Genomic DNA, 19,426 nt, shown 5'->3' on the forward strand with positions numbered 1-19,426 from the left:
GATTGTATTCTTTGAATACCGCAACCGTCTCTTGACAAATGAGACAAACAGCCTTTTCTTTGCATTGAATAAAAAAATAATCGTTTGTCCACTCCAGGTTAAATACCCTGCATTCTGAATCAATTTGTCTCTTACATAACTTTTTCGCCATTATTCCGTTCTCAAACAGGTTGCACAGTTTTTATATGCTTGAATAGTCCGCGATGGTCCCAGGGCTCCGCCCTCACCTGCGATTGTCCAGATGTCTCGGCGGTATCACTGTGCTCGCGCATCCAACGTTGGACGTGCCCGCATGCATCAAAGGGAAACACTCTCCCCGCGCGTGTCACCAAAGAAGCAATGCGAAGCCCCGCTTCACTGGGATGATTTGTGGGCTCAGCAGGGGTGCAATGAACCAAACACAAGATTAAAATGTCCCAGTCTTCAAGGCCAAATAGGAAAAAAATCCGATAGCGTCTCTGGTATTGTCCAAATGTGCCGGCGGGCCGTAGTTTGGTGACCCCTGATCTAAGGCATCATGAATGAATCTACCGTGCGTGACATAAAGAAAGAAGTTTGTTTTGCTGTATGGAGAAGCCTCCTCGGTAGACCTCACATAATTGAAGAGAATGGTTTGGAAGAGGATGCCTTCCTGGACTTTCTTATTCAAAAATGAACTGAAAATGCCAGGGTTCCAATTTCACAAGCAATGTCTTCCACTCATCATGTGTGAGTATGCTGCTGAGGGCTTCATGGTAAAGCCAACCTTAATCTACAAGTTTGATCGTCCTCATGCTTTAAAAGGGGAACAAAAACATCCGCCTCACCCTGGACAGTCTCTGGAGGGACGACGGCGATGTCGGAGGCTGCCTCGATCGAGAAGCTCAAAGGGTCGCAGGGTGCCTTGACCGTGAAGCATGAAGGGTCGCAGGCTGCCTTGACCGTGAAGCATGAAGTGTCGCAGGCCGCCTCGTAGTACATAACCTGTCTTTTTCTTCATTTCTTTTATTTCATAACAATCTTTTTCGTTTTAATGCTCTAAGTCCACAATTTAAGCGTAATCATGAGGGCTATGTGATGCCTAGAGTTAGGGAACAACCCTCGTTCTCGTGTAGTATGGTCCGTTATGCGTATTGAGTGTGTAACTCAAGAGTCTTCTCTGAATCCAACTAACCCATTAATTTTTGTGACTCCCATTCTTGCTCAGAGTTGAGTGTGTTTGCAATCCTTGATGCCATTTTTGCATTATAGTGCATGTTCCCAAGAGCAAAATCTGGCCGATGCTTCGAAAAGGAGCAAGTGTGAGATATTCGTCTTCTTTGAGGATGTAATGTGCGAACAGGCCGTGGTATAGGCTGGATCTGGATAGACGGGCGTCTCCTGTCAGACAAAGTGAAGTAGGCTACAAGATTAGAGCATCATGCCACAATCCAAAGAAATTCAAGAAGAAATGCGAATAAAAGTGATAGACATCTTTCAGTCTGGAAAAGGTTACAAAGCCATTTCCAAGGCTTTGGCGCTCTAGTGAACCACTGTCAGAGCCATAATCCACAAATGGAGAGAACTGGGAACAGTGGCAAACCTTCCCCGGAGTGATCGGCCAGCTAAAATTACTCAGAGAGTGACGAAGATTCATCCATGAGGTCACAAGAGAACCTAGAAAAACACAAAGAACTGCAAGCCTCGCTGCCCTAACACTGGCCAAAACTGGCATCCATGGCAGAGTCCCAAGGCGAAAACTGTTGCTGTCCAAAAAGAATATAAAGGCTCATCTTACGTTCGCGAAAAAACATCTTGATGATCCTCCACACTTTTGGAAGAACATTCTGTGTGTGGACTGATGAGTCAAAAGTTGAACTTATTGGAGGTGTGCAGCCCGTTACATTTGGCGAAATAAAGGCACAGCGTTTCATCAAAAGAACACTGTCGCAACAGTGAAGTATGGTGGTTGCAGTGTAATGGCCTGGGGCGGCTGCTTTGCTACCTCAGGGCCAGGACAACGTGCTGTCATTGATGTAAGAATGAATTCTGCTGTCTACCAGCAAATTTTGAAAGAGAACGTCCGGCCCTCAGTTCGTGCGCTCAAACTCGAGCACTCTTGGAGCATGCAGCATGACAACGATCCAAAGCGCACCGGCAGATCCATGAAGTTCAGATTTTGGAGTGAGCAAGTCAAAGTATGGATTTAAATCCTATTGAAATGCTGTAGTGTGATCTGAAACGGGCTGTTCATGCATCTAATGTTGCAGAATTGAAACAATCATGCACAGAAGAGTGGGCCAAAATTCCTCCAAAGCGTTGTGAAAGACTAATCACAAATTGTCGTAATCGCTTGTTTTCAGATATTTCTGCCAAATATGGCACAACCCATTATTAGGTTCAGGGGGCAATTACTTTTTCACAGAGGGCCATACAAGTTTGTAATTTTTTCTGCCTTTGTAAATAAAATCAGCATTTAGAAACTGCATTTTCTATTTCCTTGGGTTCTCTGTGTCATACTAAAATTGGTTTGATGAGGTCAAACCTTTGTGTGTGATAAATATGCAAAAACACAGAAATCAGAAAAATACTTTTTCACGGCACTGTATATATTCTTGAAAGTTTTGTCCATTATTGGTCACGTGAAGAATGGGTTAACTTTCAAATTGATCTCATATTCATGTTTAGGCACCTCTACACAGTTAATTCCATCACCAACAATAAAAATGTATTGATTTTCAACAAATCCTTAGCTGATAATATTGATAGTTGACTTCACTTAACAAGAGCCAGATCCACTATAGTACCTGCAAATATTCTTGGATGAACTAAAAAGTACTCCAAATCCACAGACAAAAGAAACAAAAGTACTTAACGTAAACGTCCAACAAGAAAAAACATTGAGATGGTATTTAACTTATTTATCCATAACAAAATTGATTCCAAAAGTTTTGTGAAAATAAAAATGTCTTGAGAGGATGCATATTTGAAAGACCTCAAGATACTTAAACTCCTCCACCTGGGAAAGGACCTGATCCCTGACCTGGAGATGGCATGCCACCTTTTTCCAACTGAGGACCATAATCTCAGATTTGGAGGTGCTGATTCTCCTACCGGCCGCTTCACACACTGTTGCGAATCATTCCAACAAGAGTTGGAGATAATGGCCAGATGATGCCAACAGAATCTCATAATCTGCAAAAAGCAGGGATGCAATACTGAGGCAACCAAACCGGACCTCCTCAATGTCACTCTTGTCCATAAAAGTTATGAACAGAATCAGTGACATGATGCGTTTCCGTTGTTTTAGCATTCTAAATTGTAATCTGCCAACGTTATTGTGTGGTTAATGTAATAACATTTCATTTTTAAAGCAACTCTGTCTATCACTATCATTTTCAGCCAATCACTGTCATCTCTTGTCATTTTGGCGTTATTGCAAATGAACTGAACTTTTTTTCCTGCCGTTTGGTGGTGGTCCATACAGCAGTTCCAACGCCTCGCCCTCAGAAGGCGCCCCACCGACGGGAAGCTACGGCTGTACGCCACAATCCCTGCCCAAATTCTGGCATCCGTCGCACGAGCTGCTGCGGGACAACGGCTTCACGCAGCAGGGCTACCACAAATACAGACGACGCTGCCTCAACGGTACAGACAACACGAACAACAACATGCCGACGTCGGCCACCCTGATTTTTGGCGACGCTACTTTCCTTTTCAGAGCGTAAACGACTGGGCGTGGGCCAATCGCAGGAGATGAACACGCTGTTCCGCTTCTGGTCTTTCTTTCTAAGAGACAACTTCAACAGAAAGATGTACGAAGATTTCAAACAGTACGCATTGGAGGACGCCAAAGACAACTACAGGTAAAGATGCATTTTTTCAAATGGGAAGCAAATGACAGGCACAGACTCTGAGACTCTTTTTTTTCCCAGGTACGGCCTAGAGTGTCTATTCCGGTACTACAGCTATGGCCTGGAGAAGCGGTTCCGATTGGACCTTTTCAAGGACTTCCAGGAAGAAACGCTTCGGGACTTTGAGAAAGGTAACGGGCACCATTTGGAAATGAGCGTCTTCATTAAGCGGAGGTTCCTTGTAGGTCAGCTGTATGGGCTGGAGAAATTCTGGGCCTTCCTCAAGTACTCCAAGATGAAGAATCAGACCATTGATCCACAACTGCAAAAACACCTCTCCCAGTTCAAGAACCTGGAAGATTTCAGAGTGGTGGTAAGTAGAAAGACAATGATGTCCTGGAAGGCAATGCTCAAAGCTACTTTGGTAACAAACAAAATATGCAAACAATTAAAAGGAAATATTTAACTCTATATACGCTGCCAGCTCCTTCCAATCAAAATGGATTGGATGTATGGCAACAACATCCAATGAGTTAAAATGTTCCACTATTCACCTTGCCCTTTCATACCCTAGACTTTCCTGTCCTTCCTCATGGACATCTAAATCGAAATCATTTATTTAGTTAAAGTTGCATTAATTAAAAAAATAATTTCTTTTAATAAAAAATTTAAAAAACAAACACCTGTCTTGTTTAAGAACTTTCAGTCTTCTGAAAAGTAAAAACAAGAATGTCTAAAAGGCAACAGAAAAAGATAAACCGTGATTTATGGCTGTGTGAGTGTGTGTATATGTTAAGATTTTCTCGCTACGTTTGTCCAAACCGTGCAACGTAGAGAGTTGATTTTTTTTATGGTGGCCAGAAACGGCTGTCGGATCCTAATAGATGAGTGATTGAATTTCTTCACCTTCTTTAAGTGTGTAAACTCAATCTTTTATTTGTTAAACAACCCCTGCTTGTGTATATATATTTTTACTGTATATATATCAGAGCTGCCAACTACCCCATAATTTCCGGGATTTACCCGGAAATGCAACGCAAACTCCGGGAGCCTGGACAGCCTCCATAAAGTCCGGAAATCCAAAGAAATTGTCTCTTCATTTTTTTTGAAGCAACCATTTTGGAAAAGTATCAAATTTCCAATTTAAATGTTTTGAAATTTACACCATCGCTACAGCTTCCGTCATCTTGATTCAACTGCACTGTAAACTGGAAGAATTCAGTAACACGAGTGCATTGTGAATCATCCAAATTACTAGTTCTGACAAATGATTCGTCTTGTGCGACCTCAGGGTGGCAATCGATTCGGAATCGATTGCATAGCTAGGCCTCAATCGCTTTAACATTTTTTTTTTTCATAAGGGAAGTATTATTAAGGCTGACGAAACAACCAGTCTTTTGTTTTGAAACAAATCCTATCATTTCCGGGGTTGTTCTAAAGCAGACCTGGTCAATTAATTGGCAGCTCAAAAATATGTCTGTGTGTGTGCGTGTATATCAGTGGCGGGCCGTCCATTCCACACCTAGGCCTTCAGTAGTGCTGCGTCTGAATCAATCCAACCCTCAATAACTATTTTATGGCTATAAAACTGGGCAGCCCGGTTGACTGCATGGTTAGCACGTCGGCCTCACAGCTCTGGGATCCTGGGTTAAAATGCAGGTCGGTCCACATATGTAGAGTTTGCAAGCTCTCCCCGGTCTGCGTGGGTTTCCTCCCACATTCCAAAAAGGTCGAACAAGGACGAAACGCCATAATGCAAGACAATGCGGCCGATGCGGTCATTTATTTCAAAATAGAGAAAAGATAAACAGATAAAACGCTTAAGAAAATGTATTTTGACCTCAATAAATGAAATTCAAGAAAATAAAAACCTATCTTGCATAAAACGTGAAAAAACTCACTTGTGCCTGCAATTGCTCCCTCGTGGCGCCGCCATCTTACCCTGGGATGAGAAACTAGACCACTACGGACACACACTTCCTGGTTGCACTGCTCACATGACTTCCTTTTTGAAATTGTCTATGTGCAGGAAACACCCTTTAGGAATGTGCAATCCATCAGACGATCTTTTCAATTCATACAGTATCTCAGAAATACCATGTGCAGTGATTTTTGATAGGTTTATTGTTAATACACTAATCAAAACAGGGAGACATCATTAACATAATCTGGCTACAACAGGGGTCACCAAACTACGGCCCGCCGGCACATTTGGACCGGCCCTCTGAATAATACCAGAGACGCTATCGGATTTTTTTCCAATTTGGCCTTGAAGACTGGGACGTTTTAATCTTGTGTTTGGTTCATTGCACCCCTGCTGAGCCCACAAATCATCCCAGTGAAGCGGGGCTTCGCATTGCTTCTTTGGTGACACGCGCGAGGAGAGTGATTCCCTTTGATGCATGCGGGCACGTCCACCGTTGCATGCACGAGCAGTGTTACCGAGACATCTGGACGATCGCAGGTGAGGGCGGAGCCCTGGGACCATCGCGGACTATTCAAGCATTAAAAAACTGTGCAACCTATTTGAGAACGGAATAATGGCGAAAAAGTTAGGTAAGAGAAAAATTGATTCAGAATGCAGGGTATTTAACCTGGAGTGGACAAACGATTATTTTTTGTTCAATGCAAAGAAAAGGCTGTTTGTCTCATTTGTCAAGAGACGGTGGCGGTATTCAAAGAATACAATCTTTGCCGACACTATGAATCCCGTCACAAAGACAAGTACGATAGCGTTTGGGCCAGCTTTCGGGTTGCTAAATTGATAGCAAGCAGCGGTAAGCCTTTCACTGACGGAGAGTTTGTTAAGAAATGTATGGATACTGTCGCGGAGGAGGTGTATCCCGAGAAGAAAGATGCATTTAATGCCGTAAGTCTGTCGGTGAGTACAATGACCAGACGCGTTGAAGAAATCGGGAGTAATGTATATGCCCAGCTGCAGCAGAAGACGAAAGAATTTGAGTTTTTTTCATTAGCACTGGATGAAAGCACGGACGTGCAAGACACAGCGTAACTGCTCATTTTTATTCGTGGAGTTAGCGCAAACTTTGAGATTTGCGAGGATCTGGCAGCCCTCCAAAGTCTCAAAGGGACTACAACGGGAGAGGATATTTTTGACAAAGTGTGCCAAACCATGGAGAAGTTGGACCTGGACTGGTCAAAGCTAGCTAGCATCACGACTGACGGGGCTCCTAGCATGGTGGGCGAAACTCGCGGTCTAATAAAGGGACGCATGAACCGGGAGTTGGAAAAAAGGGGTCTCACCGCCCCGCTACGAGTCCACTGCCGAATTCACCAGCAAGCACTGTGCTGCAAAATGTTGACATGGGATTCTGTAATGACGGTTGTGGTGTCGTGCATAAACTTCAGAGCAAAGGGAGAAGATTGTGCATGGCACAACAAAAAGTTAATGTTCCATGGCTTTTTTTTCTATGAAGAACCCAGAGAGAGTTTTTTAGTTATTATTTATTTCATAAATAGTTTTATTTATTTCCTGTTTTTTCTGTGAAGAACTCAGAGAGGGTTATTTAGTTATTATTTATTTCATTAATAGTGTTATTATTTGTTTCCTGACTTTTTTTCTGTAAAGTCTCGGCCTGGAACATGGTGTCCTGTTCGGTCAATAGTCCTGAAGACAATTAACTGGCCTCGAAAGCAGCTGTGGGGGGAACGTGTCCTCGAGCTTACTCGGTCCCAACATAAAGTATACCACAAATTAAATTATAACTTCATTACCTATTAAATGCTTAATGAACATATAATAACATCCCAGAATAAACCCAATATTTTTCTTAAAATTTTCCCTTCTAAGTAACATATTTGTACTCCCTATTGAAGCCATGAATATGGAGGTGAAAATTGTGAATCGGGGCATCTTATACGAGAGAGATTGTAAACGTCAACAATTTTAAGGCAATTTTAAGGGTGCGGCTTATACGCGGAGGCGGCTAATATGCGAGAAAATACGGTAAATGTTGGAGAAAAAACTGTCTGGCGCTTGGTGGGACACTTGAGACCACTTAATTGGCTGCAATGACAGTGATGGAAGTCCACTGCCATTGATGCCAGTGAGTTAATTCATTAGTTCACTAGAAACCAATCACACCTTTGATGGCTGCTATTGAGGTTCTTGGAAGACCACAAAGGCACAATAAGTTAGAACTGAGAGGTGCTAGACTTGTTTAACCCCTTGATGTTCCTTCAGCCCCCCATGGGAGAGGAAGGAGGACGGAGAAGACGGCACTCTTCCTCGGCGGGAGACGATGGCCGAAATCGACATCACCCCCCTAACTCTACCTCAAAAGCATCATCCTTCAAAGCACAGCACAAAGACGGAGGGGGCCAGAAGAAGGCCACCGAGGATCCCCGAGCGGGGAAGGACACCCAATGAAGACATTTCTGTCAGAAGCATTCCCCCCGTTTTTCAATCCTCACTTTTGCCAAACTCAATCTGCTGAGACGGATGCCCTCCTGTGCCCTAGTCTTCTCCAACCTGTATTAAGTATCCGTCTTCTTAAAAGGAAAACTAAAGATGCGTTCTGTGACAATCAAGTCGACACGTTTAATTGAAACTCATTTTATGCTATCAGCAAGTTTTAAAAAGTTCATCTTGACTTAATTTATCTTATCAGCTTGATTGTGATGGTGTTTTCATGGCCTTTTGCATAATGATTGATTGATTTCTGCTGGAATGATGGGTTTGAGTTCGCCCCATAAATGAAACAGAAAGTTTTTAACCTTTTATTTCGCTCAAAGTTTATTTTATGTGCTTTTTGGTGCTTTTAGAGCACTTGAATTGATTTTTATTTTCCTTTTTGCTTCAGTTCACTACAAATGGATGTTTAGGAGCCGAATGACAAGAAAAAATGTAAATACTATAAAAAAAATATTTGGATGTTTTATGATTTTAGGAAGTGATTAGTAGTAGGGGGAATGTGGGAGTGTGTGTGTGAGCAGTTTTAGCAAGGAGGGTAAAGCAATGCATGTACTGTTAAAACGCCTGAAAAAAAAATAAAACTTGATTGTATAAATGTACATTTTGCAGGTTTCTTTGTTACTTACTGTTGTAACTGATTAACTTCATATGACAGCAGGGAAGAAAAATATACACAAACATTAGTTGCATATTTTTTCTCGTATTTGCTGTTAAACTAACAGCGTGGACTAAATGGAAGAATTAGCCATTATAAAATAGCATTATAACTCCACATTTTGACAGTACAGATGCCACGTGAGGACAAAAAGAAAAAGTGGGCGGCTAACGTGTTGCCTTCATGTGTCCCTCGTTAAACTCCCCATCAAAATAAAGAGCTTCACGCGGGAAAATTGAGAAACTTTAACACATCACAATAGTCATATTTTACGGCAAAGGCAATACAAAATGACGGCGACGAAGTTGTCCGTTAACACTGAATTATTATTTTTTTCTGCGATACTTAAACGTAGTGTTACGTGGTAGATTTTTGAAGTGTCTTGTGATCGGTTTACATGACGAAGAAAAGTCCGTCACAATGACGGCGAACAGTTCATTTGTTTCAACAGTATTGTATCAGTCGATTGTTCCTCTATTCGAAGTTTGGGTGTGGAAAGCGGGTGAAATGATATTGTCAATTTCACAACCTGGAGATGCCAAAGTGGTGTAAAAAAAATGGCCATCCCGGCGTGGCCTCGCCATCACGCTACTTTCCGACACCCCCGAATGCAGCACGGGTCGAGGGGCGGGTAGACGGGACCAGACGCTAACCGTGCAGTATGGCGGACGATGGAGACAGTTGGAGCCCTCCGCTCGACTCCGACGGCCGGGAAGCGGCGGAGGAGTCCGGCGGCGGAAGGTTTGGTCTGGGCGCTGCGCTGCTCAATCTGGCGGCGCTGCTGGCCGTGTTAGCGACGTGCGCTGTGCTCTACCGCCGGTGGGCCAGACGGCTCGGGGCGGACGGCGCGGACCCGTGCGACGAGGCCTCAGTGCTTCCTAAGATGAGGCGGCGGGACTTGACGCTAGAACAGCTGCGCGAATACGACGGTCTACAGAACCCCCGCATCCTCATGGCAGTTAACATGAAAGTGTTCGATGTGACCAGCGGGAAGAAGTTCTACGGGAAAGGTAAGTGTAACGTGGACGTCTCGCCGCTTAGCACGTCTCGTTCGAGCGCAGAGTAGCTTCGTGAATGGCGGACTGGCTTTCTTCGGTCTTTTCAAAGGCTTGTGTCTTTTTTAAAGCGCCACTAACTCTAGACTTTATTCATGTTCTCTCGTCAAAACCCGTTGAAACGGGCACTTCTATGAACAAGTTGTGCTCGTATACGTGGCGACAATTGGGCGTAAAGCATCTTCGTGAATGGCGGGATAGCTTGGCTCGTTGTGGTGGCTTTTGTCTGTTATGAAGGCGCGCAAGTCCGCGTTGACTGCATGAAGAAAAGGTGCGACATTAGACGGCTTCGCGAGGCAACAAGCGAGCCCACAACGCCAACTTGAAAGTTTAACGTGTTTACATGCTGACCTGCCCTCGCCTGTGTCCATTTGGAGTGCTTAAGACATGCTTAAAACCCAACTTCGAAACCCTAACTTCAGTTTATAGCCCTTATTCAAAACATGTATCTTATCTAAAACCCTTAACACGAGATCGAAACTTACCGTGGCTTCGAACCTAGCTCTAACAATGGCTTGAAATGTTGAAACCCTACTTTGAGTGGTTTAGCTTGGTTTCCTCCCAGACACTATTTTGAACCCCTAAACTTGACTTTAAATTTGGCCTGTCATGAGAACACGTTTTAAAAGGCCATATAATATCCGGTAAAGAAAAAGACATGAGCCCATTTAATCATTAATGTAGTTACAATATGTGTTAATAAATAAACCATCTGTTTTCTCCCACTTATCTGAGGTCGGGTCGCAGGGGCAGCGGCTTCATCGGGGAAGCCCAGATTTCCCTCTCCCCAGCCACTTCATTCAGCTCTTCCGAGAGGATCCCAAGGCATTCAGGGGCTAGCCATAGTCAACATAGTCTCCCCAGCGTGTCATAGCTCGACCCCGCAGCCTCCTGCCACCGCGAAATGCCCATCACTCCTCATACGGGACGCTTCCAGAGGTATCCTAATCAGATGCCTGAGAGACACCTCATCTGGCATGCCTTGAACCAGAGGATTAGTGGCTCTACTCAGAGCCTCTTGCCCTATCTCTAAGGGAAGCCCTGACAGCCTCCGGGGGAAACTCATTTCGTCCGCTTGTATCAAGAATCTTGTTCTTTCGGTCATGACCCACCCGCCGCATTCTTCCCTTACTCGTGAACAAGACCCCACAATACTTAACTCGTCCACTCGGGGAAAGATCTCATCCCTGACCACCTTAGGCATGCCACCTTTTTCTGACAGAGCACGCAGATTTTTGGGGTGATGATTCCCATCCCAACTGACTCACACACGGTTGGTGCTGGTGCGACTTAGACTGCTGTGCAATTTAAAAAAAGAAAAATCGGTATATGATTACAACGTGGTCATGGTCAACTAAAGTCTTTTAAATCAGAGCTATTCAAATTATCTGGTGAAAAATCAAAAATGTTTAAAAATATTGGAATATCTATTGCAATATATCGCAAATGCCCAAAAAGTAGCAATGCCTTTTTTTTTTTTACAATATCGTTCATGCAATCGTCTTTTTCTTGTTTTAAGAAATTGTGCAGACGGAAAATGTCAGCAAATGTTTATCTTCTCACTTGGAGCCTATCTTATCTGCACTGATAAAGGCACACGCTTCATAGACCATGCACAGACGCGTGTGTACTTCAGTAATGATGCATTCAGCAGGGGTGTCAAACCGGTCCTCAAAGGGCCGCAGTGGGTGCAGCTTTTCATTCCAACTCAACAAGAGGATACCTTTTGCAAGTGTAATCAATTAATTAAAGTCAGGTGCTACTTATTTTAGAAGACATCTGATTGGTTGGAACAAAGACCAGGACCCACTGCGGCCCTCGGCGGAATCGGTGTGACACGTGCATTAGGGAAACCAAAACTCTCACTACTTGTAAGCCAGAAATGTACTGGTTAGAAACTAAAATTCAGAGCAAGTGAATTTTTTCATAATTTATCTTTTGCTGTCAGTTGACTCATGTCTCAGAAAAATGTGCTGTGTTACTCTGGATGCAATATTTTAACTGCATTAGAACCAATCACAGACAAGTTGCGCAATGGATATAAAAAAAAATAGAGTACGATTGTTTTCAAAGTAGAGCAGATGTTTGCAAATATCTTATTCTGATTAATTACAAATGGTCTTCTATTGAGAATACATAAATCTGAAAATTTACAGTAAGCACAATTTTAAAAATAATTATAAAATAGTGTTTAAAAAAAAATACAGATTATATTTGCCAAATGATAAACTACAAAAATCATGAATAAATATACATGAAATTGCGTGTTTTATTTGTATGACTAAAATAAAAACAAGCGGTTTTCTGTACCGTAATGGCTGTTTTGTGTGTGTGTATATATGTATGTACAGTCGTACCTCTACTTACGAAATTAATAGGTTGCAAGACTTTTCGTAACTTGAAAATTTCGTAAGTAGAGGTGTACTTTATATGTAAATTCTCTAATTCATTCCTCACACAACTACCAACTAAACCCTTTAAAATTGGTCACAGTGTCCCAATTTTGTATGAAAGATGTGACTAAGTCTCCGGGCCAGAAGCGGGGGGACACCCTGAATCGGTGGCCAGCCGATCGAAGGGCACAAGGAGACGGACAACCATGTACACTCACACCCATACCTAGGAGCAATTTAGTGTGTTCAATCAGCCTCCCATGCATGTTTTTGAAATGTGGGCAGAAACCGTAGTGCCCGGAGGAAACTCATGCAAACTCCACACAGGTAGACATAACCTGGACTTGAACCAAGGACCCAAGAGCTGTGAGGCTGACGCGCTAACCACTCGCTTCGCCGGGCCTGTATACAAAATATACATGTATATTCAAACTGAAAACTACGGATTTGTACAAGTTTTAGGTCAGCAATGTCTCAGAATGGATTATCTACTCAAAATGCTTATTCAGTCTTGTCAGCCCATATTCAGACCAAGAGGCAATACACTTATTTTAAAAATGGAAGGAGAAGGGAATTTGTGGGTGAGGAAATCTACTTCCATTCGTAAATATATATAATCCGATGGTGCAATTATTTAAATATCAGAGCTGCTTTGTTGTGTGTTGGTTTTTATTTTATTTTGGTTTTGTTTGGCTAACATTTTTGTTTTGTGGCGGTGTTAGAGGGTCCGTATGGGATTTTCGCGGGCCGTGACGCGTCGCGAGGCCTGGCCACCTTCTGCCTGGAGAAAAATGCCCTGAGGGACGAGTACGACGACCTGTCCGACCTCAGTGCCGTTCAGATGGAGAGCGTCAGAGAGTGGGAGATGCAGTTCATGGGTACGCTGCCTCAAAAGCACATTGACACAAAAAATCCTTTACTTCCCCTTTAAGAGACTGGAATCAGTGGTCAGCATTGTCAATGGAAGCCAATGACCAAAATAAATGTGAACCATTTAAACAAATAACCCCTCTTAACATATTGTAGATATTCAATCTGGTTGCCACTTTAAATGGATTGGACGCTCTGTCGATGGTTCTGAAATGTATGAACATTCATTCAATGTCAGCCCTCCCCTTTAAAATGTATTGGAAGTCTTCTAGTAACCAAGAATAAAAAAGTGGAACATGCAGAACCAGGAATATTGCACACATGAAAGATTAAATACAAAAGATTTTTGTTTTCCAAATGGGCCCGCTAACTTAAAATTGAACGATGAAATACAGTTGTACCTCTACTTACGAAATTAATTGGTTACAGAACTGTTTTTGTAAGTAGAAAATTTCGTAAGTAGAGCAGTACTTTATATGTAAAATTTGTTCCACGGTCCGCACAAAACTACCAACTATCGACAGACAAAGACAAAACTACCATAAACCCTTAAAATTCACCAATGTCCCAATTTTGTATGAAAAGTGTGAGGATACACAAAAATGAGAGAACATGATCATAAATAAGCCATTAAAATGAATGAACATGCAAAATCTATTCGTGTTAAAGTGCAAGTGTCAGGAAGCTAACGTTAGGCAAGCATAAGTTTAAGCACACAACTGCGGTCAAATAAACATGGAGGGTTGTTGTGAGACAGCCAATGAGAGCCCAGTAGAGTGTAGGGAAATTGTCAAGCAAGAAGAAGTGAATCCGCGTAATTTCAAAATAAAATAACGGATATGGGAAATGTATTGATGTTTTCGTAACTTGGATATTTTTTTGTATCTCGAGAAACTCATTTGCATCTCAAAAGGTTTCATAACCTGGAAATTTCGTACCTAGAGGCATTTGTAAGTAGAGGTATGACTGTATAGCATTGATTCGCCTCATTTGAATCTCGAAACAAAAAATTCACACATAAATCTCACCATATTTCTCGTCATTGACAAGTATAGAGCACACTCACAGCCATATGCTCTTTATTCACAGCAAAAAAAGACTTTTTTTCCCCTCCTATGTAACCCCATTTTTTTCTTGTGGGTGTTTCAGAGAAGTACGACTATGTAGGTCGGCTGCTGAAGCCAGGCGATGAGCCGTCTGAGTACACGGACGAGGAGGACGTCAAAGACATCAAAGAGCACCCCAAACACGATTGACTGCCTCCTAACTTCCTATCTTCCCTGGACCACCACCTTCATACCCCGTTCCCCCACTTCCTCTCCACCTTCTGGATGGGTTTCAGGAAATCATCATTTTTCTTTTCACCGTCCACATTGCGACGCTCTTTCAATCATTTTGTTCTTGGGCACACGTGTGGCAGTACCAAAGGTGGAGGCAGGGCGGCACTCTGTCCTCTTGTTTGTAGTGTTTGCACTACCCCTTGTTGTCCGTCACTACCTGATTGAGACTTGAGCCATGACAGTGCTATAAATTACAAAAAAAACAAAAGCTCAACTTTATTTAAATGCCATAAACTTGTATGTAAACTACATTAGCCTTCAGTTTCCCGATTGACACTGCGCATGGAATGCATCGCCTCTTTTCGAGCCGCGGTGGCCCTAGAGTTATTTACGTGATAAATTTAGATGAAAAACATTTACATTTTATTCTGAATTTATCACATATATAAATGTTCTTATTTGTCACTACCAGAAAATGTCCTTTCCACCTGGAATAATACAGCTACCTAATTGAATAGAATTGAATGCTTTTATTGTCATTATACAAGTATACGCAGTCACAATTGGGCAGTTCTGCGCCAAGCCTGTGACATTTCCGCTCATATGCGATAGATTCATACTTTCTGTGACATTTTTCCCCGTATGCGATAGATTCATACATAAAAATGTTTTATTCAACTGGTCCAACATGGATTAATGTTTTTCTTTGTTTTTTAATCTGAGCTGGGTGGCTAACGCATTGTTTAAAGTGTTTGAATAATGTTTTGGAAGTTTCGTTATGTATGCATGTTGTACAATTCAGGTATGCTGAATGCCTTTGGGTTTAAAATCATATATTTCTGAATCTATCACGTATATATCTATAGCGCCATCACGGCTCAAGAGGAGGTTTATGCATTGTCACGCATAAGAAGTCACAATTGGGCAGTCTTGCGCCATTTGGTAGGCAAAATGTAAAAGGGGGGAGGTGTTTGCGTTTTGGAATCAGGGGCTTAACTCATTTACTGCTTTTGACAGTGATGGATGTTTTAAAATAGTTTTTTTTTTTACTTTTACCATTCTGTTACTTTGGCATGTTATGACATGCAATGCTCAAATTTGGGAGAACACATCAACCCTGCTGTTCCGTCGGCTCCAATATTATTTCATGAACACTGGCGGCTACTGAAGGTAATTGACGTCCAATCCAGTTGGACTCGGGAGATACCCTCCCTGTCCAAACGGATTGTACTAATATTGCTGCCAATGACCCTGGAAAATGATCATTCACTGCCAGTCTATTGCTGTCAATGGCAGTGAATGAGTTAAAAGTGCTTGAGATTGGTGTTCCTAATCAAGTTGTTTACAAGCCGGCTACAAGTCTGTAGTCCCCCCACATCCCTAAAAAGAAAAAACTCCAGGGGGTCCCCTTTCCCGATCCAAATTAGTCGTGCCTTATTAGCTTGGTCAGCCCCGGTGGAGAAGGCGCCCCGGCCCTCTCAGAAACCCCCCATCACCCCCCTCACCCTCCCAATTAGTTAAATTCACGACTTGAAAATAACTAGCGCTTAGGATTCAGTCAGTGTTACTGCCATATTCACGCAGTTAATTTTTTTTTCTTGGTTTACCTTCAGCCATGCCATAACTGATTCGCCCATGCCCCATTCCCTGTTTTCCATTTTCTATGATTGTATGTTAGTCTCTGTGGCAGATGGTGTATATAAGAAACAATATCCATCATTTTATTCAAGCATGTGCAGCAACAGTGAGCTCTGCCCATTACCACAGTGTCACCTATTTAAACGTCAGCAAAGTGTGTGTGAGTTTGTGTGTGTGTGTCTGCGAGCGCCAAGCAGGAAGGGAATTGTTCACGCATAATAAATGTTTTGTTTAATAATTGATTCTTTGTCTGGTTGTTATCTGGCTGAAAATATCAAGTGGTGAAAATGTTCAGGTAAAATGAAAGGTCCCACTATGCAAGTCAATCCACTGTGGGAGTGAGATTAAAATTGTAACATTTTTTTCGCAAAGATGAGGCAAAAAAAAAAGTGCAAAAAAATCTTGTGTCAGTTCAATCACAAAAAAGTATCTGTAGTGAAAATTCAGTTGCAAGAACCATTTAAACAGGGAGAAGCAGACGCCGAGGCAATGATGTTGGTTTACATTCGTTTCACTGGCCATGTGATGTAGGTTAGATTAATTTTATTTCATCCCGTAATTGGGAAATTCCCTTGGTTGCAGTAGCAAGACAGTAGCAAGCACAGACACAGAAGACATTGTAGACCTAGGTAAAAAAAAAGGGAGCCAAACACAGGAAGTCCACAAGGTGGGGACCTTCTACAGACAGACTGAGGTTATATATGCAGAATCGCTCTTTCAAGCTGATCTGCACAGTCCCTCAGTAGTCTGGAGCAGATCATCTTCCTTGCCTAGATCCTCCTAAGATGTCCTATCACGCGATCAGCAGTAGTGGAGAGGCCGGTGCGGGGCACCGACAGCTCCTCCATCTGACCGGGGAGAAATCTCACTCTCCCATAACAATGATGGAATGTTCATTCTGGGGCGTCGCCCTCTTCTCCCGGCACTATCATTCACTGCTCACACCTGATCCTACGTGCATGACAGCGGAGGCACGGCTGAATGGTTCCAAAGACATTTATGTCTAGCACAAAGAAACCAAGCCACGCAACAGGTGGATTCGAGCCGCAAAGGTCGCAAAAACAACAAAGCAAAAGATTTGTGTCATCCCACTGAGACGTAGCCACAGAAGATGCCATGTTTTTAGTGAGCATGACAACTGACAGCACAATCAAAGATGGTCACATCCAATGTTCCCTCTAATTTTTCGTTGGTCTAAGCAGAAAGACAACCTCCCTGAGCGCACTGAGTACCAGTGTGAGCGACATCATCGGTACTCGGATGATTCGCCTAAAGACGTTTCGCCGACGGACGTTTGACAGACGGGCAGGTCGCCGAATGGACGTTCCGCCGAACGTTCATTCGGCCGAACGGAGGTTTCGCCGAAACGGGATTCGCCCCCGGATCGTGTTTGTACAAGTTTTTCAACCTCGGCCCGCGGGCCGTATACGGCCCGTTAGGATTTTTAATCCGGCCTGCCGCCGGTGTTGCCCAAATTATAGTAAAAATCAATGTTAGTCTACCATCAATGGCAGCCCGGGAATAAGCACTCTTGGGCGGGCAGATGAAGCAGAACTGAGCCGTAAAATGACAGCAATCGGGTCAAATCCATCCTAAAACAGCATTTAATGATTAAATACAAATACTGGAGCTCTTTGGACATTAGAACCGAGCCCAGGGAAGTGAATTCCTCGGTAAAATGTCGCGATGATATCGCGATGGAGGCAAAAAAACGTCTATATACGTCCATTCGCCAAACGGCTCAAAATGCTCTCAAATTCGGTCAAGTCCAGCCGAAAACAGTGTTTAATGATTAAATACAAATACTGGAGCTCTTTGGACATTAGAAGCGAGCCCAGGGAAGTGAATTCCTCGGTAAAATGTTGCGATGATGTCGCGATGGAGGCAAAAAAACGTCCATATACGTCCATTCGCCAAACGGCTCAAAATGCTCTCAAATTCGGTCAAATCCAGCTCGTTTAATGATTAAATACAAATACTAGTATTTGTATTTAATCATTAAACTAACAAATACTAGTATTTGTATTTAATTATTAAACACTGTTTGAACGAACGTTCATTCGGCGACCTGTCCTGTCAAACGTCCGTCGGCAAAACGTCTTTAGGCGAATCATCCGGTCACGACATCATCATTGCTCGCTATGGGCACACCAGTATCACACCTGCCACAGGCAGGTGCATGTCAATGTTTCCTCTAATTTTTCATGTAAAACATGCTGTAAAACACGAAAAACATAAGAGTGGACAGAGCTACTGCCACTGGCTGCCGCTTAAACGGCGCCATCATGGGGAAAGGGGTAAAAAAAAAAAAAAAAAAAAAAATCCGATTTTTTTTTTTTACTGCGCGCCATATGATTGCTGCTGCGCAGAGAAGACGAGAGTAGTGCGCAATTGCGCACGCGCGCAGGTTAGGGGGAACATTGGTCACATCTTAATGGGATTGTTGTATGGAAATCAATGGGAGATCTATTGCTTCTCCCTAGTTACCTGGAGGTTGCAACTGATTTATTTTGTCATGAGTTTTTTTGCAATGGAATTTTCAGTTTCGATTAGGACACGGACACCCTTCAGTGCAAAAGGCTCTATTTTGTAAAATTAGAGCCCGTGCACCTTTCAATATGAAGGCCTCTCGTTCTTCTCAAGATAAAATTATCATTCATAGTAAACTAAATCACTTTTTTGGATTGCTTAACCCCTTGAATGTTTTAGTAAAATTTCAAACTGCCATAACTTGCCTGTAATTCAACAGACACTTCGACCAATGAGATTTCTGCAGAAAACAAGAAGCAACTGACTGCAATCCACTGATTGCACTTGTAGGACGCCAGATTGGTGAAAAGGTGTCCTCTTTGAGTTGGAATGAAAACCCACACCCAGTGTGGCCCTTTGTGGAATAGTTTGGAGACCACTGCTGTAATTCAACAAATCTGTGCCAAACTTCTTGAGTTCTTCTTTTTTTAAGTGAGCACCGGCCAATAAAACGGGCTCGGTGGAGGGCAGTGTTTCACCAGGATTCGTGTATAACACGCACCCAAACTTTGCTTCAGTTTTTTGGTACAAAACTTTGCGTGTTTACTTGAATAAATACGGTAGTTATGAAATATTGCACGGGTGTTCCTGGTGGCCCAAATTTTGACATTGTTTTGGTTTTTTTGTAGGTGGGTGTGGTTACTGAGGTCAGTGGTGCCCCCTTCAATTATTAGTTATCATTTTGAACAGCCATAACATGGCTATTATGCAACCTATCTGCCCCAAACTTTGTATTGTTTATTAGAGTTCCGTCCTGAA

At 42.7% G+C, this 19,426-nt stretch overlaps 2 protein-coding genes across 4 annotated transcripts in view; both read left to right on the plus strand.

Moving 5' to 3' along the window:
• Nucleotides 1-8,846, plus strand: part of larp1b (La ribonucleoprotein 1B) — a 61,379-nt gene extending 52,533 nt beyond the window's left edge. For all 3 annotated transcript variants that reach the window (XM_077620839.1, XM_077620838.1, XM_077620842.1), the window contains 5 exons: nucleotides 3,446-3,606; nucleotides 3,680-3,824; nucleotides 3,894-4,003; nucleotides 4,058-4,185; nucleotides 8,017-8,846. In XM_077620839.1, the coding sequence (XP_077476965.1) occupies nucleotides 3,446-3,606; nucleotides 3,680-3,824; nucleotides 3,894-4,003; nucleotides 4,058-4,185; nucleotides 8,017-8,202 (730 nt within the window). In that variant the 3' untranslated portion in view covers nucleotides 8,203-8,846. The remainder of the gene's footprint in view (nucleotides 1-3,445; nucleotides 3,607-3,679; nucleotides 3,825-3,893; nucleotides 4,004-4,057; nucleotides 4,186-8,016) is intronic.
• A 564-nt stretch (nucleotides 8,847-9,410) lies between these two features.
• Nucleotides 9,411-16,380, plus strand: pgrmc2 (progesterone receptor membrane component 2). The gene is made up of 3 exons (XM_077620844.1): nucleotides 9,411-9,912; nucleotides 13,073-13,228; nucleotides 14,370-16,380. The coding sequence occupies exons 1-3, from the start codon at nucleotides 9,564-9,566 to the stop codon at nucleotides 14,474-14,476; spliced, it is 612 nt and encodes a 203-aa protein (XP_077476970.1). The 5' UTR covers nucleotides 9,411-9,563; the 3' UTR covers nucleotides 14,477-16,380.
• The last annotated feature ends 3,046 nt before the right edge of the window (nucleotides 16,381-19,426 follow it).

This window comes from Stigmatopora argus, chromosome 15, assembly GCF_051989625.1.
Source record: "Stigmatopora argus isolate UIUO_Sarg chromosome 15, RoL_Sarg_1.0, whole genome shotgun sequence".
Taxonomy (NCBI): Eukaryota; Metazoa; Chordata; class Actinopteri; order Syngnathiformes; family Syngnathidae; genus Stigmatopora; species Stigmatopora argus.